General features: G+C 32.8%; 1 protein-coding gene across 2 annotated transcripts in view; it reads right to left on the reverse strand.

Annotated features, from left to right (window-relative positions):
- Window positions 1-30: 30 nt before the first annotated feature.
- LOC119645083 (Down syndrome cell adhesion molecule-like protein Dscam2) overlaps window positions 31-23,995 on the reverse strand; it is a 55,241-nt gene continuing 31,276 nt past the window's right edge. Inside the window, exons 8-17 of one of the 2 annotated variants that reach the window (XM_038044974.1) lie at window positions 22,017-22,168; window positions 18,514-18,786; window positions 17,932-18,219; window positions 5,461-5,580; window positions 5,146-5,319; window positions 3,548-3,698; window positions 3,033-3,313; window positions 2,465-2,953; window positions 1,094-2,410; window positions 31-465 (exon numbers count right to left, since the gene is read on the reverse strand). In XM_038044974.1, coding sequence (XP_037900902.1) covers window positions 80-465; window positions 1,094-2,410; window positions 2,465-2,953; window positions 3,033-3,313; window positions 3,548-3,698; window positions 5,146-5,319; window positions 5,461-5,580; window positions 17,932-18,219; window positions 18,514-18,786; window positions 22,017-22,168 — 3,631 coding nt within the window. In that variant the 3' untranslated portion in view covers window positions 31-79. Of the gene's footprint in view, window positions 466-1,093; window positions 2,411-2,464; window positions 2,954-3,032; window positions 3,314-3,547; window positions 3,699-5,145; window positions 5,320-5,460; window positions 5,581-15,973; window positions 16,259-17,931; window positions 18,220-18,513; window positions 18,787-22,016; window positions 22,169-23,995 lie in introns of both variants that reach the window. The other variant, XM_038044975.1, reaches the window with a different exon arrangement.

Consider the following 23,995-nt stretch of genomic DNA (forward strand, 5'->3'; position numbering starts at 1 on the left):
CAACAAAGCAATAGTGGCAACAACACGTTATAGTAATTCAAATACACATCTATGTACACAACTATCATGCATACGAGAGCTATATATATGTATATGCACGTACAAGTACACGTATGCGTATGCATGTAGCGCATTGAATTGAAGTATATTGTTCTTTGACATTATTGTTATACTCACTGTGTCTGTAACACATAAAAACCAACGCTAGGGTACAAATCATGCCCGACAAGGTGGCTATGCTTGGTATTAACAGGTTGACATTTCCGTAAAACACATTCGATCCACGTTGTCCTCGTTGTACTATTTCTGGTGGTGGCGGATCGCCTTCCTTCGTCAGCGTAACAAAACTGAATTCTGCCTCTGAAACGCCCGCCACATTATGGGCTTCCATACGCAATTGATATAAAGTCGATGACTGCAGACCAGATATAGTAAAACGACGTTGCGGTTTCAAAGCGTTGGACACTGCATGCATTTTAAAGTAACGAAAACGAGTACACAAAATGGAATATATACATAAAAATGTGAATTATTGTGCGCGCGACCACACTTGCTAAAGATATATATATATATATATATATATACTTGCATTGTGAATAAAAAATAAGATGAATTTTTCATTTAAATTTCGCGGACACTATGAAATGATGAAATTATTTTTTTCGTAGGCTAGCAACTTTGCCATGGACGTCTATGTAGAATCTCAAGTCAATATGTTCAATTGTTTATTGCAGGTTTACACGTGTTTTGTGTAAAGCCAACAACAATGAGTCTTTTGATTTTCACTGATGTCCGTATAACTACAATTTCTGCTCATACTAATTTCTGATTGACAAGGCCGAAAATATTGCGGCCACGATGAAAGTTTTCATCGACTATCGCATTGTTGGGCATTATAAATTTTTTCCGCCAGACCAATTGATTAACAAAGAATAATTTTTATTATATTTCTTCTGTCCCAGTAACGCATAAGTAGTTTTATACACTTGTCAAACATATATCGCATGTGTGCAAATGTATTCATATATAGTATACATACCATGTGCATATATGTGGTATATATATCTATATGTATATATTTCGTGATACTTACCCAATATCCAATCACGTTCGACCGCGTCTGTAACTGGCCGATACTGCAAAACGAAATATAACATAGGGCAGCCATTGTCGGGCCAAGTGTGCAGTCTGATTAGGACTGAAGTGGAATTGGGAGCAATTAGGGTAGTAGTAGAAGGTGTTCCCGGTGACTGACCCTGAGTACGTACATGTAAGGTAATGCTGGCTGGTGATATACCGACTTTATTTTGAGCTGTTAAATGTATTTGATACGTGCTCCCACAAACAAGACCTTTCAATTCGTGGCTGGATGCATGTCGCGATAATTGCATCTCTTCCATATTTCCCGAAGCTCGCCTATAATATAATGTATAACCAGTGATCGGTGCATTGCCCGTAAATCCGCATTTCCAATGCATTAAAATGCTACTTGAAGTAGCGCTAGTTACGTATAAAACAGGGGCTGATGGCGGTACTTGTACAAGCAACGTGTGCGTTAAACGATCGGTACCGATACCATTATCGACTTGGCAACTGTAATTACCGCTATCCGAAATTTGAAGATTGGAGATGATTAAATCTCCGGAATCAAGCAATTGAGAATTATGTAGACCGCCTTGCCTTAGCGGCATATCAGTTTTAAACCATTCCCGTTTTGGTTTACCGACAGCCGTGCAAGGTAATGTTACCGTTGATCGCCAAGGGCGCACAATTGGACCACCAAAGGAGACAATTCGAGCTGGCACTCGATTTGTTGTAATCTGTGAAGCAACTCGCGAACTCTTACCCTCTCCAACTCGTGTAGATGCTGTTACCCAAAATTGATATTCAATATGTGGATGTAAATTTTTGGCTTCATAATAAGCTTGCTGAGAAGGGAGACTTCGTTTCTCATTGTTCAATTCTTCATGACCATTTACTACACGAGTGTACAGATTATATTTGGTTATAACGCCGTTAGGTTCAGTAGGTAGCAACCATGAAACATATAAAGATTGGGGTGAACTTACAACTACCTTAATATCAGCCGGAGCTTCCGGTACGTCTTCCTCGGTGTGGCAGTAAAGAGGATTGGAAAGCGAACCGTCTCCCATTCGTGTGTGAGCTAAAACTTGTATACTGTAGTTGGTGTACTTACGTAAACCAGTGAGAACAGTAGTTAGAGCAGTGGTTTTTCGTGACTCAACTTCATCTTTACTAGGTGAATAGTCATCGAGAATGGGTTCATATATTAATTTATAGCCTTGGAGTAAGCCGTTAGTGTGATGAATAGGAGGGGGTTGCCAAGAAACTTGCAGTGATTGTGAAGTCAAGGCCGCGCACCGTATATCTTCTGGTGGACGACTAGGAACTACCGAAAAAGAATGTTGGTAAAAATTTAATTACAAAATTAAATTTAATTTACCATCTTCCATAGTTTGAGCTGAGGCGGCCTCCGAAAGCGGGCCAGGACCAACTTGATTGAAAGCTTGTACAACAACGTTATAACGAGCAAATTTTTGCAAGCCTGTTAGTAACAGTTCACCAGTACCACCATCGCCGTCACCTGACACCGATGTAAAATTGTAGGCAGTGTTGCCAGAGCTAGACAGTTTATAGCCTACATTGTATCCCTGAATATCACCATGCCTAAGTTCGGCCAGAGGAGCAATCCAGCTGACCAATAGCTCGGTCGATGAAAGAGGCCTCACCGAAAGGTTTAATGGAGATCCAGCCGGTCTTTGCGGTTCGGTCCGCAATATTAATTCTTGACTAGGAGCACTGCGACCGGCCGTACCCTCGGCTATAACGCGGAATGCGTATCGTGTGGCCGGTTTCAGATTTTCTATCAATGCGTTGTAACTTGGTGGATCTTTAATATCCACATGCTGCCATTGTTCAATAAAATGTGAAGCTATATTCAAAATTATAAACGGGGATTAAGGAAACTAGCGGACTGACAATCTTGAAGCTACGAAACAGCGAACACTTACTATCGACCTCCTTAAATTCCACTATATATTTAGATACATCGACAACATTCTGAGACTTAGGTTGCCATTTTAAATTAACGGAACGGCTTGAAATCATCGTAGCTTCTAGGACTGATGGGGGTTGCGGTGGTTCCTGAACTTGCAGTTGCACCAATTGTTGATCGTTACCATATAAATTGCTAGCTCTGCAAAAATATGGACCGCTATCAGTCGCATCTACCGAACGTATTTGCAATTCTGCTGACACCCCATCAGGTGTCGCTTCCTGTTTCACTGATATTCTGCGACGGTAAAAAGGATCATAAACATTTAAAAAAAAGTTAAAATAAAGGAAAACGAAAAAATATTAATATGCGACGAATACATACATAAACATTGTAACATTTTCTCTTTTGTATACGTTATTAAACAATGTAAGAAAATTTGCCATTATATAAGCAAAACGAAGGTGTACTGACAAGAGAGTATATTACAGTGTACACTTGTATATTGATGGGTTACGTTGAGTTACGTACTTGTAATTTGTCGATGGATTCAAAGTGTTTTTACCCGAACGCATCCATACAATATTAATCGGTTTGTCACCGCTCACTGTACACTGCAAGAGGGCGGAATCACCTTTCTTTACCGCCACTGAACGTGAAGTTGATGAAAAATATGGAGACGCTTTGATTTTTATAAGTAAAAGTGGACGATAACCACGTCAATGATGAAACAGAGAGCATACATAGTTAATATCGGAAAGAGAATGAAATTAAAAAGTATCATGAACAGCTTTTAAAAAAATTGATTGAATTGAATACACTAGTGCAACTTTCTTTTAATAATGATTACAATGACAACAGCAGCCTTTGAAAAATTTAAAAAAAGTTTTAATTAATGCCATCGATGCGATTTTTTATACTGTACATTGTTCCTGGTATAGGATACATTAAGTTGATAGTGATGATTCAGAGTCACTTTCTGAATCGATCTAAGTCTGTCTGTGCGCCTGTCCATATAATTTTTTACTTCAGTTATAAGTCGCAATTTGACACGCTTTGGTCCAAGGACGAAAGCGATTCAAAATGGTTCGGATCGTTCTACATTTTCGATCACTTTCCACGTAACATCCTATTTTGCAAAGACGTTAAATGGAAATGCCTAAGTGATAATATTTCGGCATTCTAAATTTGCATGAAAACTTTAGACTGGCTGGGGTAATTTTAGAGTCCCTGTCTCTCACGTAACGATGACTGAACTTCCTACGAAAAAAGGCGTAATTTTCCATGCGTGAAAAAATTAACTGTAGCAAATTTGGACAATCTCGGCCTATTTTTTGGACCATATGCTATATAAGGATTTTTACGAAGACCTTTGTTTTTTTAGTGCAGAAAAATTCAAATTTTATTATACTATGATGAAAATTAACCTATGATAGTAGTCTGATATAAATATTAACTGTACTGAATTTTGAACATGTACCTCAGTTTTTGAACCTATTGGGGATAATCAGTCCATATTAGTAAATTTATATAGAAACAGGGTGTAATTTTCAGGGTGTTTTCAAGATAATAAGAATTGTGTTGGACAATGTGGTGTGGCGTATTTAATTGTCGGCCTAGCCCAACTTTAATGTTTTCACCTGTTTTTAAATAAATGCTTATAAAATTTGCAGATTTTTTTGCTTTTTTTTGATTTTCTGTTTCATAGGCAAAGTTGCGATCGATAGGAGAAGCGTTTACAAAAGCCTTCTAGAAAAAAAGGTTGGGTTTGCGAGGGCTACTGTCTCGCTATTTTGTTAACGAATTAATTGGGATTTCGAAAATAAATTAAGGAACATGATAGTCGTTTTTCAAATGTAACATTGCCTTGTAAACAATATTATATATACATATATATATATAAATTTATATATATGAATATATAAATTTATTCCTTTTCCTTTCCTCATCTTGGTCTAAAACATTTTATGCATATTATGCCTAATTGTCGATTGTCGACGATAGGCATGTAGATATGTAAATATATATACAAAATTAACGATATAATTTAATGTAAAAAGAATAATGACCAAACCATCTTAGTCGGTACGAGAGATTAATCTATACGAGTACTGGGCTGATATACTTACAGTTAACTTTAAGTTGTATAACTTTTCCTATACCGGTTCCGATGGCGTTATTTGCTTGACACAAATAGAAGCCTTCACGATCTTCTTTTACATGTTGCAATAATAATGATCCATTTGATAGCAATTTAGTGAATGGCCTTTCGCGCACCTCTTCATATTCACCCGACTTACTACCTATAAATTAAAAATGAAATCTATTTATATAAATTTCAATTATCATATTTTCAATTCATTTTTTATTTTTCTTACAGCATTTATTTGCAATTTTATCAAAGATTGAAAACTTTTCTTAACTACAAGGTATATATTACTTACCCGTTGCTTTCTTCCAAACAATACTGGGAGTGGGTACACCTTGGGCCTGACAGTGCAACATTATGTGCCGATTGCGTTCAACATTTGCATCGGTGGGCTCCACGATCCAACGTGGCGGTACTAAATTTGCATCAACACGTAAAATATTAGCTAATTAATGATCATTGACAGGTGGATTGCAATTTGTAACTTATATAAAACAAACAATTTCGCATATAAACTCGCAATTTAAAAACTAAAAATAAATATAAGAATAAACTTAAAATAAAAAAAAAAAATTGATTAATTAATTAATCAAAAAATCAAAAAAAAAAAACAAACCAAAATTATACAAGTACATAAATATTTATAAAATCAAAGGTTATAAATGTCTTCGAAACGATTAAATGTTACAAAAAAAAAAAAAAAATGCCAAAGAGAGAATTGACGAAAAATAGAACTTTTGTTTATAAGGAGGAGCGAGAGAAGAAAAACTAAGAGCGCAAGAAAAGAAATTAGACAGTTTTTCAAAACTATTTGTTCTTTTTTCGTTTTCGTATTCTTTTTCTTTTGTTTTTCCATTTTCATTTTCATTTTCTTTTACTTTTCATTCTTTTTTCTCCTTTTTTTTTTTTTTTTAAATCTAAAAAGTTTCATTTAGAGAGTAAGAAGGAAGGTTAAAAGTTGGAGCAAACGATAATCTAATGAATTAAAGTAAATATTAACAAGAATGGAAACGCATTGAAAACATTGTTTAACAAATAAAGGAAAACGTTTTGCAACGAAAACAAAAACTCGAAATATTCAGTTTGAAAAGAATTGTGTCCTTTCCTGCAATACGCCAATATTTTCTTCTGCAACTTTTAACTCACTGCTTTTTGCTTTCAACGTGTAAAAAGGGGACGAAAATTTTCAGTCATTAATCATAATTCAAATCGTAAAGTCTTAAATTAGCTTCTCACGACACAACTCCCTTTGAGCATATACAACACATGATATCCTATATATTTGCAGCAATCAATATTCAATCAGTTCAGTTTCTCCTTTTTAAGAAATAACTCTTCTTCTTCTTCTTCTTCTTCTATATATATATATATTTTTTTTTTTTGTTTTTTTCGTATCGCATAAACCGCTCATTGCTTGTCATTCTTTGTGCGAAATTCTAATCGCTGATGAAATTTTCTATGCAGAGTAAAGATCGGCTTTCTAACGTAGAAGATACAAACTTCGTTATGCGAATAAAATTCGTGTGGCTTTATAATAAACAATGTTTTTGTAATCGTTTTTCAATATGTTTTACTTAAGTTTAACTTTAATATGCATGTATTTGTTTAATGACATATAATATATATGTGTATTTATATGTATATATATTATTTACATCTCCTAATTTGTATCAATTTTTTGTCACAACAACAAGTGGAAATAAGTTTATATACATATAGTGTGATTATATAATTTTGCTTCTAACACAATCTAACAGAAGTACGAAGCGTGTAAACCGCTATTTATTAGGATGCTTCCTAAAGGAGAATTTCCACGCCGACCGCATTAATTCATATACTAATCTTCCCTCTTGATTGCATCATGTAAACTTTCCTTTACAACTCGCTGTTCAGGCATTGTCAGGTCGTTACCGCTTCGACTTTGTACTTTCAATTTATCTCAAATCCTGTAAATTTCTTCAGTACTTTTCTGTTGTATAGTAAAGACTAAATATCTTTTTATAGCCTACACCACTTATGGCTATAAGGGCACATTAAGTTTGCGCGGATGTTCGCAATATTCAGAAGGACTTAAACACTTAATATTTTATTACTGACCGATTCCGATTCAGAATCATTTTCTGAACTGATTTGAGCTTGTCTGCCCGTGTGATGTCTGGCCATGTATTTATGTGTGCAACCTTGCAAGGTTGCAATTTTTGCGATGCTTTGATGAAATCTACTACACCAATGTTTTTTGGCCCAAGGATGCGCCCTACTGAAAATGGTTCGGATCGGTTCATATTTTTAGCGGCGCCTTATTTTGAAAAGTCATCATATAGAAAAAAATTGCAATTTTCAAAATTTTTCGACAAAACTCGCTGAGTAATACCGCTTCAACATTCTAAATTGGTATGAAAAATTTGATTCGGATGAAGGAACTCTATCTCATATAAACATTCCTACGAAAACCGAATCTTAAGATGGTAAAAAGGATGAATTTTAAATATTTCATGGTGAAAATTGATTCATAATAGTAAATTGGCATAGAAGTCAATCTTACCTAATTTGAATCGCGCACATCTATTTTTTGTATATCATCATATAAAAGGTTTCTCAGGAAACGTTGGCCATATGCCAAAAACGCCTAATTGTTAATGTTTTATGTTCAAAATTTATTTATATAAGTAATTTGGCACAAAAATTAAATAGAACAAATTTGAACTACATGGATCTCTGTCTTGGATCCCACTCCCATATAAGAGTTCTCGTGAATGGCAAGCCCTTTAGAAAAAGGTTCAATTTTTAACATTTTATGATGAAAATTGGTCCGTAGTAGCAACTTAGTAATAAGTTAATGATAGGGAATTTGGATTGCATAGGTATATTCTAACATATATAGGGATTGTTATGATAAGCAAGCCCTTATATGTACAGAGAGCCTAATTTCTGGCCTAATAAAATTTTTGGTGAATAAATTAAGTTTGCTAAATTTCGATCACGTCATGTGATGTGGGGATGAGGACTTTTATGAAAACAATGCCTTTGCATGAAAATAGTGTGCAATTTTTTATATGTTTTTACCAAAACGAGTGAATAACTGTATTAGGTGGAACGGTATGGGGTATCGAAAGGTCGGTCTTGTCCGAACAGGATAATGTTTACAACAGACCCTACACGGTTGCGTGGACAGAAAAAATGGACAGATGAATAAACGGATATTCTTAGGTGTTTTCCGAATTTGAAAGTGACCAAGAATTTTTATATTTTATGGTATTTTTGAGTCTTGCGTTATGAAAGCCTTGAAAATAATGAAATTATGGTACACAATAAAATTCAGCAGGTCGGGCCGATTTTTTTCATTTTTGTAGAGGTACTATAGCATCGCTTTCCAATTTTTGTTAATTTATCTGCTGGAGTTGATGAGAAATGATAAGCAAAGAATTAATTTTTTTATTCTTTTTGATAAACAGAGGTGTTCTCAGTTTATGTAGGACTGTAGGCTTGTCCTTTAACCGATTTTCTCAATACCAATTTGAAGACGATAGTTTCATTTTTGCGGCCAGGAGATAACAGACATAACACAGACGGACAGACAGTCAGACGGATAGATGAACATAATTAAATCGATTCAGAATTTGATGCTGATCAAGAATATATATGGGCGTAGCAGATGTTTGGACAAAATGTGTAAACCCCTCAACCTTGCGTGATGGGTATAAAAATTAATCCAATGGTTTGTGGAAAAAGTAACAAATTAAACCTAATAACAAAATAAAACTTTTCTCCGATTTCTACAACATTGATACTATGCTAAAATCATTGAAGGGATGTACACTTAGCTTTACGTCATATTCCCGAAGACAAAACCAGAGAATGCAACGGTATAACGAATCAGTACAAAAGTGAGGACTCGCTCCATGCCCTGAGCTTAGAGATTCGATATAGATGGCCGTGAACACATTCTCTCATTGCGAAGAGTGAAACTCTTAACGAAAACTACAGAGAAAAACTTTAGATAAACTAAACGTCAAACTTCTTCCCTTTCTCAGTTCATAGACACGACATTTCCTATCACTGCATTAGCTTAGCATTGTAATTCGCTAACGCTTTACTCAACATAGAATTGTACCTAGGCACTACATGACCTTTTTTAAATTGAACCTATCCACTATGCCAACCTAAGGTATTGTAGGTTTGTTTGCTCCTTTTGTAGCCTCTTGCTGAGTTAATAATTTTGTTCCATATTAAAAGCTGGAAATATAGTTACAGATAATTCGTCCATCTATTGGAATTTGGATTGCGGACTTTGTAAAGTTATCCATATCTCTCAGCTTGATTAGCCAATTGCTCTTTACTTAACTCGAGCAAATTGTCATCGTACTGCTGAATAAATAAACCAGAGTTGGAGATTACAAATGAGAGCAAATCGCATGTAGAGGGAGTGTGTGGGGAAGAGAAATGAATAAATTATAAATATTTTTTAGCGAGCAAAAGGATTTGCGATCATTGAAATATGAAATTAAGCACAAGACACATGACATTTAAAATATAAATGCGATATATAGAAACAGGGGAGGTGGGTAAATCAATCTTTAAAAAATTGCCAACGTACGTTGATGATGATGATGATGATGTGATTTATAAACTGACATGAATGACATCAGGTTTTTGTTAGTTGTCAGTGATAATTGCATCAATTTTACGCAATTAAAGTTTAAATTGATATTCAAAGCACGCGCAAGGATAAAATAAAAGTTCGCCTAACTTTTCAGTACAGTATTATGCAGTATGGGCAAAGTTTGATGAAAATCGATTAACACGTGGTTAATTTAATTAAAAATATCATTTATACAGAAATCTGTTATGTGCTTAATATAAACGGAATTAATATTATGTATGATGATACATTTGCGTTCGTTTCGTTGCTTTTAATAAAGAAATATGTAAGGCTCAATTACAAACTAAACGCTGCCGTACGGGCGACACGGTAAATGAATATTTGATCAAAATATCTGATGGGGATCAAGTGAATACGATAAAGAGTGATGCCAAGATAAAGAGAGTTCGTGGTAAAGAGAATCCGTGGCTCCTAATGTTCCGGAAATAAAAAATGTCATTCACTGAACCACACAGGTATTCGAAGTGGCGAAGGAAGCAATTAAGCGGCAAAGTTTTTCAATCTGATGAAAAAAACCGCTTCGTCTTAATTAATAGTCGTATCGTTTACACCACCTATGCTCGGACACGATTAAAGTACAACTCGCACGTTCAAATGAAGGCTTTCAGATGTTGTCTGGAGGCTCTCGATGGTCAATAACGAAGAGCTTAGTTGCTTATAGAGCGACGAGGATGGGTCCACCATTTTTTCTGGCTTTGGCGATCGGTGCAATGCGGACTGTGTTGCGCTTACATTTAGTTGCCGTGAGGGCAGCTATTCTGACCGATCAAATTCTTTAGAGTATTACTCGTCATTCTCAGCGTACCGTACAACATATTAACACCCACCCATCCGCCTACAGTGGTCTTTCATATGTTTCCTCATATTTCATTTTCAAAGTCGAACACAACGACCCATAATTCCTACCCGATCGTCATTATCGCCGTGTCTACATGAACAGGGCACATCTTCAGATAGTCTTGTCTAATAAAAAAATATATGCATGTATATGATTCTGTATTAGTGTGAAATATTGGCGTATTGCATAGTAAACAAGGTGAGATAACAAATTTTTCTTGTACACAAGTATGCGATGTGATTCAAATAGCGGTCTTCTACCCGTAGCCAGATGGATGAGTGAAAATAATGAATTTCTTCTACAACTTAAAAATGTGTAATAAAGCTCCCGTAGAGTGTTTCAAATCGCTAATAAACTTCAATAGGAAGTATTAGCAATTATTTTATTCATAATTTTCACGGACGCAAAATTAAGATAGAGGACGGACTGATTGCATTTAACACCTGTTTGTCTTAGTTAATCCATTGCTAATGTGCGATTCAAATCTGGCTGACGGGTATCAAAATATCGCTTAAGAGCAATAAGTCTTTCCACTAGGCTAGTTTGGTTGTGTGCAAGGATTTTATTTTATATTATTTTATTAACAAGTTTTCGTTATAATTTCAATAATGCATGAAATTCTGAGTTTCCTATAACCCGTAATTATACTTTGATGAGATGATTTAAATGTGGGTATTTACCTCATTTTTTGTCATATATATGTGTATAATAAAAATTATATTTGCGTTTTATATTTTTTTTTATTTTTTTCGTTTTTTTTTTTCTTTGTTGCATGTTAGGGGAAGTTAAATGATATGATGGATCTACAGATTACACAACTATGCGCGCAAATCATATAAAAATTACAATAGTCGCCAATTAATGCCCTTGAGTATAACACAAATAATAAATCAATACATTAACCAAGTTTACGGCACACGGTATAAAGAGCAACGAAAATAGCAAAAAAAAAAAAAAAAAAAAGGAAAAAAAATAAAAAAAACTATAAAGAGAAAAAAACAAAAAAGAAGGCTTGTCTATGTAATAATAATAATTATAATAATGTAACACAGAAAGTCACTGAGGATTGATTGTTCAATGAATAAAATCGAATCGTAAGAAAAAAAGTTATATGTAAAAAGCCCATAATACAGAGAACGAAAACGTTCTAAATCAGAGATAAAACGAAATAATGGGAATAAATTTTGATCATTTTAAAATATATCTTTAATATTAATAATATGGCTTATTGAAACGGAAATCTTTGCACACAACAGCCTGCTAACTCAAAAATTACGAGTGTAAGAATGAAAAAAAAAAAAAGCACTGATAGTGAAAAAAAAAAAATTAGCGAAGAATTTCAGATAAATTACGATGCTGGCCGATAGTAGTAGATAATCGATTGAAGAAAAAAAGAAAAAAAAAAAAACAAAGAACAAAAAAAAGCAGTTTTACTTTAAGCGCAAATTATATGAACATAAAAACAAATTTTTTTTTTTGTTTAGCAAATTAGAATTAAGTAACAAGCCACGTAAGGTAATATATAAAGCGTTATTTTAAAAAAATTGATAATAATTTGCAAGACAATATATTTTCTAACTATGCAAATACATCATGCATTGGGTTTATTAATTTACATATATATATATACATTATATATATACATTAATATATATACATATATATATATATCAAAGTATGCACATACATATATTTATATACATTTATAAACATACATATAAATATGTATACACATACATGCATATAAATATATCTATATATCTATATATAAAAGTATACATATACATGTAAATATATATGCATATAAATATATATATAAAAATATATAATATAAACATATATATATATAAAATATATATGTATATAAACATATATATTTAAACATATATATATATATATATATATATATATATATATATATTTGTATATCTATATATATTATAAAAATGTATATATGTATATTTATATTTATACATATATAATCTTTGAAGCGAATTTTTAACTTTAAATTTAATATTTGGTTTTGTTTAATTCCTTTGCTCTTTCGTTCGTTTGCTGGTTTTTGTTTTTTTTAAATTAAAACAAACTTCATGCGCATTTAGGTCGTGCTAAACAATTTTGCTGTATAATACATATATATATATATATATATATATATATATAAAAGTAAGCATATTTTATTACAAATGAAAACTATGGAGGATAAATTAATAAAACAACACAACATAAAAACAATTGAATTAAATTTAAATTTTATACTGCGAAGCTTTAAATAAATTGTTGCTAACTTTTAATGTTAATTGAAATTTATTTTGTTTTCAGCGTAATAAGATTTTTGAGAGAGTTTTCATTAATTTTTTTATATTTTTTTTATTCATTTATTAAAAGAGCAACTGTTTCGTATACAAACAATAAAGACAAGCGGGCGGGGGTTGGGGGTTGGGGGATGATAATATTTACTTTCTTCGAGAATTTCAAGTTAGTTTTTTATTTTTATTAAAATACATACAACACAGCAGAAGTAGTAGTAGTATAAGTAGCAGTAGTAGTAGTAGTAGTAGGAGCAGTAGTAGTAGTAGTAGTAGTAGTAGTAGTAGTAGTAATAGTAGCAGTAGTAATAGTAATAATAATACTAATAGTGGTGACAATGGGGAGATTGTGTGAAAAGCGCTGCATTATATCGATGTGCAATAAAGCTAAATATGATTGTAAGCAAAATCAAATAAATCTTTAATCAATATTTAAAATTCAATGAGAAATCCAATTTTTAAATAAGAAGAAAGTAAACCTCGTTATCTAAAAATTCAAAGGGCATCCATCATATATAATGAATGACTTTTTTAAAAATGTTGTGCTGGTTGGCCCACAAGTAACAAGTAATAATTTGACATATCTCTTATATGCTGTTATAATTATTAGAAAATATTATAATATTGTGCACAAAAGATACAAAATTTAAAGCGATTGCTTGAAAACTTATTACACTATCTATGCCCTTAAGTTAAAAGGCAATGTTGGATAAATGAAAACGACAAGTATGAAACTTTAAAGATGATACTGACGTTTTCCCAGCCCGGTATATGCGTGGGTATATGCAGAAAAATTTCAGTCAGTAAATTGATATTTTCGTATATCAAAAAAAAAAAAAAACAACAACAACAAAAAGAACTAAAAGATTCAATGGGCTAAGCTTAGGAATAAACAAAGTTATATCCTTTCTCTTGTGCCCAAACCACTTTTCGTTTAAGTCAATCTAGCGTTTATATCATTATAAATTGACAAATTCGGGATCAGCTGATTTTCCTCATTATCGATTGCATATAAAATTGTCCACTATGAAGAGGTTCTTAAATGAACTAAATAAAGTGCACATTTTTCCAAATGCACGAACATTCTTCGTTACATTTGGAAAATTTGGAATTTACAAGCGAATCGGTGAACGTGATTTATATTCGTACAAAATGCTTGTGATAATTTATGCTCAACACTTGTATGCAGTGCAGTGGTGAGAATGAATTAAAGATCTTTGATCGTTATTGTATGAATCGTCAGGCTCGACACATATGTTTATAAAAACAATGATAACTGAAAAGCGTTACTTTCACAACATGTGATGTGTGTTTGTGTGCACATCCGTATACTCTAATTTTATGCAGCAGGTAAGCAACATTGCTAGTATGTTTGTGCAAAGGCAATACAAAAAAAAAAAAAAAAAAAAAACTTACATTGTAAGTTATGGTTTGATTATAATGTTGCTCAAGTATGTTGCTTGAGCATATGGGTACAACATCAACTTCACTTGACCTATAAAGCTTATATACGTTCTTCACTTTTCCATATACGTATTGAGAAATTTAATTAAAGATGAATATTGCGTCGGTTAAGCCCTTTGTAATTTCAGATAACAATAAATGAAACATTGCAACATATGTGAAAATAAAGCAAAATAACAAAATTTTATGCATATAAATATTGCAATGTTTCATACATATGTATGTATATATATAAACGTTTATATATATAATGAAATATTCGCTCTTACAGAATATGCATTAAAGAAAACAAAAATTCGTCATATCAGAGGTAGATGATATGCGATTCATTGTCTCTCCTGTATATATATATGTATATATATATATATGTATACATATATATATATATATATATATGCGTTATATAAACGGCGAAGTAACAGTACGTACGCTTTTTTTTTTTTTGTTTCTGTAGAACGATTATTATATAATATTATATGTTATTATTATGTATATATATTTTCTATTTCAAATAAACATCAAAGAAAATTTTATATTATACTCCTAAAGTTTTTTTTTTTTTTTTTTGCTTTTTTTTATTTTTTGGAATTACAAAAAAAAGTCATAAGAAGCATAGAAAGCAGTGCAAATAAAGGTTACCTGGTGATCTGGCTTTAAATAACACTCACAGCGTGGCAAAGCGATTTAAGGATTGATGATTTGTTTATATTTTTGTTATGTTAAGGTGGGATTTCTCTTATATTTTTCTCTTATTTACGTTTGTCACATTTAAAGAAGAACACATTTTTATTAAATTTATGTTCAGAATCATAATAAATAATTAATAAATATTATTATTATTATTATTGTTATTGTTATTGCTTTTTATTATTATCATTGGCCATTATTATCATTATCAGTACTATTATTGTAATTATTGTTATTATTGTAATTATTGTTATTATTATAATTATTGTTATTATTATTATTATTATTATTATTATTATTACTATAGTTATTGCTTTTGGCATTTTTATTCCTAATCTCATCATTATTTATTTACATATGGATTGAACATAAAGATTTAAATGTAGCGAGATTCAGTTTATCATAATATAAGGTATTCCAACACTTTAGAAAGGTATTTGAATAGAGATAAGAAGTATATTAAAAACTGAAAAATTTATTTAAGAAGCCGGAATTGAGTGATAGATAAAAAAGTAATTCATTGTGTGCGTGTACGTGTATATGTATATGCATGTATTCATGTATGTAAGTATGTATGTACGTACGTACGTACGTACGTACGTATATATTTGTGTGGGTAGGTTGTTTGTGTGTGTGCGTGTGTTTTTGATTGAGGAGTGAATGTGTGCGTGTGCGTGTGCATGTGTGTATGTGTATGTGTAAGTGTATATGAAATTATAATTAATGTTGTGTGCGTATGCGTGACGTATATTAAAATTAATAAGAAACGAAGTTTAATGAAAAGAATCAGAATTTGGAAAAGCTTTGTTTTTGTGATATGTTTGTGGGATGAGGCTCTCGTATACTGTACCTTTGACCTGTAAAACGGCCGTATATTTAATTTCGGCAGCAGGATTTTTTGCCACACAGGTGTATTCGCCAGAGTGTGAGGCTGACAGTGAAGGTATGCTTAACAATGACGAATATTGATCTAACATTGTAACATTCGCACCCAAGAGATCGGGCAAAGGTTCTCCGTCTTTTAGCCAAAGTAATTTAAGTGGCGGATCACCACGCGACACACCACAAACTGTACGTGTACGCATACCTTCGGCTAGACCATCTTGAAAGGCGAATGGTTCTATTATGGGTGGGACTGTAACAATATAAAATACAAAAAGAAGACAAAATACTCATTGACCACATCATGTTGCAAAATTATTATCAATTGTTTGTATCAATTGTTGGTTGTGTAACGGCTGAACGCTTTTTCTTTATTTGTTTTCTTTTTTCTTTTTTTTTTGGTTTTTTTTTCGATTTGCCTCTTTCTCCATAGTATTCTCGTTTTTAATCCGCTTGATCCTATAAAACACATCGTAGCTTGATAAACACTGTAAATAATTGTAAAATAACTGTTTGCAGCGCTTTTAAAATCAAAAAAAAAAAAAAAAAAAAAAAAACAAAAAACATAGTTGGTTTTTTGTACACTTTTTTCTCTTTTTCCCTAATTAAAAAAAATTAAAAAAAAAAATAAATAAATTATAAATCTTCGCAGTTTTTCTTCAGATTTATAACAGAAAGAAAGAAAAAAAAAAAAAAAAAGAAAAAGAAATGTAATATAATTTGGTGTATATACATATTTCATAAAATGAGAGAGAAAAAAACTAATTTGGAAAGCTCTGTACAAAAAAAGTGGAAAAGTGCATAACAATGAAAAAAGGTTATATTCTACATTGTTTTTTTGTTTTTTTTTTTTGTTTGGTTTTTTTCATTTTTCGTAAACATTACATTAAAATATATGAAAACTGCTTACAAAATTTGTTAAGACTAAATTTACAGACATGAAAACTTTTAAATATATATGTACTTCAATTTTTTTTTTTTTTGTTTGATTTTAAAATAGAAAAGTGGGAATCAATGCGTTTTAAATATATAATCATGTTCAGAATCGGAATTGATTTTTTTTTTTTTTTCAAACTAAAAACATTAAAATGCATTCATTCATCTACTTAAAAAAATTCAAATATTTTTTGTAGTATATTAATACATACATATAAGTATATATATATATATATATATATAAGTAAATATATATATATCTATATATATATATATATATATAAGAAAACAAAACATAACTTGAATGAATCTACACTTAGAGTTTTATGTACAAAATTCAAAAAGGTTGAACAATCAAACATTGAAAACGAAACAAGAGTTCTTTAGGTTGTACTGAAATGGATATTTTCTCTGCATAATATTTGATATCTTCATATATGTATAATGTAATTTTTTAGAAAAAGTATCAAAAAAAAAAAAACACTTTTTTTCTTTGTTTTTTTCATTATCAAAAACGTTTAGGTTATTATACATATGTATGAAGCTTCACAATATAGGTAATGGAATAAATATTAATAAAGTACACAGCTCAGAAGTAAATTCGATCAATTTGCTTACTTTGATTGTAAAGGATCTATTCTTTAAACACTTATAGCTGTATTTATGTAATATATGTATGCCAAGCTATGCTTATCAGGTCTATAAACACAAAAATGAAAAAAAACATATCGCTTTCATCGTTTATCGTTTTATCGATTTACTTCAAACTTTTCATAAATAATATTCTCTCAGTACTTTTGTTTCACTTTCATGTAAGTTTAAAAAAAGAAAACGAAAAATAAGAGAAAGGAAAAAAAAAAAAACAAGAAAAAAACCAAATACAAGTACTAAAATTAAAATTGAACTTCAACGAAAGAATTTATTTATTATTATTATTATTATTATTATTATTTTTTTTTTTTAAACAAAATTGAAGGCTGCATTGTTTACCGTTCACCAACAACGATTGTGAATTTTCCACTTCGGCTGCTGAATTTCGAACTACACAAGAATAATTGCCTGTGTGATCGGAGCCTAAATTCTCAATAACCAGTATACTATTATACTGATCGACTTGTTTCACCGACATGTGCTGCGTCGTATCTATCGGTCGATCATCTTTGCGCCAATTAATCGTTAATGGTAGATCACCCTTTACCACCGAACATGTTAACGAGGCGCGATCACCCATATTTAGTTGCAATTGCGACGATTGGAAGGGACTCAATTTTGGCGGAACTGTGAATTAATTATATTTATTTTTAAATTAATTTTTTTTTTTTTAAATCAAAAAAACAATAAATAAATGAATTATATAAAAAAGAAGTAGAAATAACACGCGCACTTTGCACACACGCGCACAACAGAAAACATAATGAAATGTGATTGTTTGCAATATTGTAGATCTGTATATAATATATATTCAGTGAAGACTTCGCTAAAATATTTTAAAGGAATTAGTTTTTACTTTATATAATAAAACTCAGATCAGTGGTATGTTGATTAGCGATCTTATTTTTTACGTATACTAACCGATTACAGTTACTTCTCCGCTACGTCGAGCACTGTGGCCTTGTTTGTTACGTGCCCAGCAAGTATAAACACCTGAATCGGTATTTTTCTGCACCGGACTAATAGACAACGACCCGTCCGGCTGAACACGTTGGCGTATATCATCGGGCAGTTCACGTCCTCCGCGTTCCCAATGTATCTCTTCAATAGGATAACCGGCCACCGGACATTTTAAATTTAAGGTTTCCCCCGAAACTGCAGTAACTTTAGGAATCAAGCGTATATAAGGGAGACCTAGAATAAGAGCAATTTCCATTGTGCAATAAATATTGTACTTATATCTTATCGCTTATATATATATCGTTTCGTATGGGCATCAATCAAGTCGAGGTTTCTTAAGATCGTATGAAAACGTACAATCGCAAACGGCATATTACTCTACAGTATTATGCGGCAACAAATGAGAGAACGATGCTTTTCGGCTGAGTGTTATTGCGTTCCCCATCCCGTCTAACAAGTACGTTGTTGATGTCACACGTTTAAGTTTGTAGTGTAATTGAGAAGAACGGTTGGCTAATGCTCGAGCTTAGTAGTAAACGGGCTGTCTCACGAGCACGAGCGTCAATCTGCTGCATGACCGCTCAGCAGCATAGATAAACCCAGGACTTCAACTATACTGATGGAATTATATAACGGCGTCGCAGTTGTGGCCTGCATGCACATAAGTAATTCACATACAAATACAATTGCAAAAATGGGAGGTAATAGCCGCATGAAGCAAAGTGGAAATCCAGATCTACGCCAACAGCATGAGCGAAGAGAACCTTCTCAAAATGAGTAGCAAAATAGCAGCCGCACAGGCAGTGGCCAACACTTGACAAGGCACCATTGACCATTTAAAGGCAATGTACGGGCGTCGTCGGATAAAGAAGCGAAGCCTAAGGTTTAGTCAAAAGTACCTTAGCTAAACTTGCAAACCTTGCCGTGGCTAAAATAACGCCAAGCCAAAAGGAAGTAGGGTGAAAAATTTCATCAAAGCCTAACGATGCAGAAGTGAGAAGGGAACAAAGGACTTTCGAAGATCACTAGATGGAATTCTACGAGAAGCAGCTTCCCATTTATCACCTTTAATGAAAGCAGAACTGCCAACTTCGAAGAGCAAGCAAGACAACTAACCTTACAAGAAGTCGCTGATGACTGGACATTGGATACGTAGCAAACCCAATGCGTGAATAATCAAAGTTTCCTATAGATATAGTAAGGAGAGCGCGAGCTTGCACGAAAAATTCTCTGTGCGTCTTGTAAGGAGTTGAGTAACATCGACAGCATGATGCGAATCAAGCGTAAAGACTGAGAATGAGCAAACTTCTTAGCGCGGCATGTGACGCGGCAATGCCAAAAAGGAGGACCTGGAGAAGAGGATATTCGTGCTACTGGCGTGAATAGTGACAGAGATTCATCGAAAAAACAATGGCTAAAGTTGACAAGGAAACTGTGGCAATGTAATGGGAAAAAAGCTTTGAGAATTTTTGAACATGTATAAAAACTTTTGCAGCAAGGTGATTGGGGGAAGGGAGGAAGGTAGTGAAGAGTTACAAGATAGAGCTTCGTTTATCGAAATTCTTTGATCCGAAGTTGATCTATGCTATGGTCCGGACTAATTACTAGCGCAAAATTATTGCCAGCTGGCAATAGATTTGAAGATAGAAATTTTCCCGACCCGGCCAGAAATATGGTGTAAGAGGCAGCGATACATTCGCTGGAATTTTCGAAATTTTCGACCGGTACACCGTTGTAGCCTAGTTGCGGTACTGAAGATGGAAAGCGAATTTGTTTGGAGAGTCCCAAATGTGCAAATTATATGAAAGGCGTACTGTTCACATTGATCGCAAGTCTGAATCGCTTTGGTGGCTCCTCAATTCTTGCAGAATTGAAAGGGCGTCGACTGTTGGAAGTTGTTAAAGGAAACCGTTAATACCGTTCAAGGCAAATTCTTTTGCTTTGAAATGCCCCAGCACCTACGACAAGGCCGGTTTACGACACGTCGCAACTGAAAAATGTGCTCAATAGATTTTGACTTTTTTCAATTACGATTTATTTATATCAGGGCGTTAAGTATTTGCTGTGTAATCCTTTTATTCGTACGAGCGTATAAAAAATCACTCGATGAATTTTTGCCGCAAAAGGGTAAGACTTTTACGGATGCGTCACAAATTACCTGGAACACGAGAAAAATGCGTAACAAGCGGTGGAGCGCTTTTTGAGTAAACCACTTTTTATCATTCTCCCGAATATACTTGAAAAAAATTACTATTTCAACCTACGTGTATATTCTGACGAAAATCTTTAGTTTAAGTTTTCATGAAAACTAATTGATTTTCTAAGAAATCAAATTCCACAGAGAGGGAAAGCCAAATGAATATTCATAGCGTTTTACTTGATACAAGCAAGTGGCGAGTCGCGAACACCAATTAGCAACCAATTAATGGGGAAAAGGGATTAATAAAAAAATGTCGCCTTGAACTTAGATAACGGTAACTTGCTTGTAAAAGGCTGTATAAGCAGAATGTTTGCCGAAGGGAACGTCAATCGGGAAATCAGTCGAAGTAGTCGAAAAATGCAATCGAAAAGTGAGTTGAAAGTCAGTTAAGAGAATCGAGTCAAGCGACTACAATTGCCGCATGTGAATGGACAAGATCAGAACGAGAGTTAAAGCTTTATAAATATAAATTCCTGTAAATAATTTGTAAAGAGATTTAGTAACTAAATCCTGTACTATCCCAAAAATCGAAATTCAGCGGTACCAACGGAGTTGAATAAAAGACGATTTACCTTACTGTTACGTCATTCAAGGACATAGAAAAATAACAACATGTAATAAATTGTGTCCGTCTTGCGAGAATCTTTCGTTTCCGACATTTCAAAGCAAAACATGGAGATTTTTTAATGTATGCCTAGCCCCGAGACGGACGGAAATCTTTTGCTTTCATTTTTTTTAGAAAGATTAAGATCTGTTCTTATGAACGTCTAGTTTTTATCGCTCTTTAATATAAGTATTTTGTCTATTTGCGGGCAAATTCACAGGCAATGACCATTGAAGTCCTTGCTTGAATATCTGCTTGCAATGGCTTTTGGGAATGATAAGCTAGAACTTTCTTACTATTGCCGTCATAAATGTGTGATAGATCACATTCACATCAAAATTTGCTCTATTGCTATTAACTAAGTGTATATGTGGGACGGTTCGTAATTCTATCCCAATCAATTTTTGGTACTTTGAGTGTTCCGAAAGAAAAAACTACATACAAGTAATCCGACAGACAGATAGATCAATAGATGTAGATGCACGGACTAAACGAATTACATAATCCTATGCGAATGAAAAATATATGTATGTATAGTAACATTTTTACCTATTATTTATAACAATTATCAAGTTTATTATGTTACATTGGTTGTTAATGAACTAAAATGTGTACAAACAATGGTATATTAATTTTCATGTTGGTCATCTTGCTACATACCATAAATGTTTAATCGTGCGGCATGTTGTACTTTGCCTGCACGATTCTCAGCAATGCAAGCGTATTCACCGCCGTCCTCCACCATCACATGACTAATGTTGACATGACTAATAACATCACCGTGCACCGTTATATATTGACCGATCATAAATCTGTGAAAAAAATGATATAGAAAAGAAACGACGATCACAAATGAATTGACAGGCAGAACTGGGCAAATGCTTGATTAATTAATATATTTAAGCACATTTTTAAAATCATATATATTTTTTTTGCACAGTTTTCGAAAAAGCAACATATGTAGGAAAGATTAAGGATTATCTGATAGAAGACAATTTTGTTCACACGTTAACTGTGAATATCCTTTGACTTGTAATGAAACTGGAAATCCAATTTAGTTGAATGTACCTTTAATGCTTTTATACCTGCTAAAATTGAGACCAAGAAAAATTGTTCTGCAAACTCTAATTAATGTATCGGTCAATAAATCATGGAACTTTGAATGAAAAAATATTTTTTGTTGCCAAGATTCGATTTTATTCGTTCTACAACACTTTGATGCCCTCCTTATAAAAGGATTGACCAAGGCCCGAAGCATTCTTTTGCGAGATGTGGCCAGTTCTAAGGAAGACGATAGATGGGAGAGCAATTTTATTTACGCATATATATGCCGGCCAGAAGGCTTATTGATCGGTATATTACAATAGCTGAACGACTGAAATGATTTTATTAAGCAAAAGAAAAAAAAATCAAAATTTCGAGCACACTTTCGAATACTTGAAATTATACTTTTAAACGATTTCCGAAATATAATTTCTGATATATTAAAAGTAAACATATCGGTGCTTCGTTGTTTTTTTGTAGACAGGAGCTCCTCCTCCGTTTTGATGGTGTAAAAGGTATTTAAAATCTCCATAAAGGATAAATGCAATACCGAGTTTCGTTCTAAGTTTACAATGTCATACATATATCCCGACCGCATTGAAAAATTTTTCATGAAAAATTCAGGCCCTGAGAAAGACTGTGGTTGCTAATTTTTAAACTGGTATAGGCTCGAACTGAATCGTTCGCAGTATTTGTACAGTTTATGGTAACACATTTGATCATTTTGTAATGTTGCGACCATTCGTAGTAGGTGATCACAAAAGGAGTTTTTAATAAAGTACATCGTGACAAAATGATTGCCATTTTAAGATTCTTTGAAAGCAATTTGACAGCGAAAGTTCGAACTCTAAACGGAATGATTATGTCTTTTTAGATTTAATTAACACACCGCTTGCAAGTGACGAGAAAGAAAGACTTATGGAGTCACACTCATTAAAAAAAAGATTAGTAAGTAAATGGACAGGAGAGCTGCGTCCATAATTATGCAGAAGAAAACGATTTTCATATTTACTATGACAATGTAGGAAATGCATCTGAAATTTCTCTTACGAAGTAAGTGGAAGAAGATAAAAGGCAAAATCTTACTCTTCATTTCATTATATAATACTACTGAGGCAAATGTTTAATTTTCGTCAAAATGCGAGATTTTACTTTAAGCAGTTTTTCCAAAACTTTCATACAACATCGAAATTATAGCGCGGAAAAACGATATTTACGAACACCCTAGGAGAATGGGAATATAATGAAAACATATCTTCGTTAGATATTAGAAAATTCATTTATAATAAACGAAAAATTGTATTCTTTGCTCTTCCAATTCTTAAAATATAACGATACATATTCTGTGGGTGACCCAAAAATAGATGCAAAGCAATAACAAGTAAGAAAATTATATTCGGTCGTCAACGAATTTCTTATATACTCTACCTTTTACCCAAAAAAAAAGAGAAGAAGACGAGAAAAGAATTATATTTTCATGCTCCATAATATGCAGTGGGGGCGGCTGATTTTTTCAATACATTGTGGGCGTGGCCTATGAAAAGTTTAGATCCCTCACAATTTGTAGGCGATATGTTCATTTACGTTAACGAGAA

This window comes from Glossina fuscipes, unplaced genomic scaffold, assembly GCF_014805625.2.
Source record: "Glossina fuscipes isolate IAEA_lab_2018 unplaced genomic scaffold, Yale_Gfus_2 1, whole genome shotgun sequence".
In the NCBI taxonomy this organism is placed as follows: domain Eukaryota; kingdom Metazoa; phylum Arthropoda; class Insecta; order Diptera; family Glossinidae; genus Glossina; species Glossina fuscipes.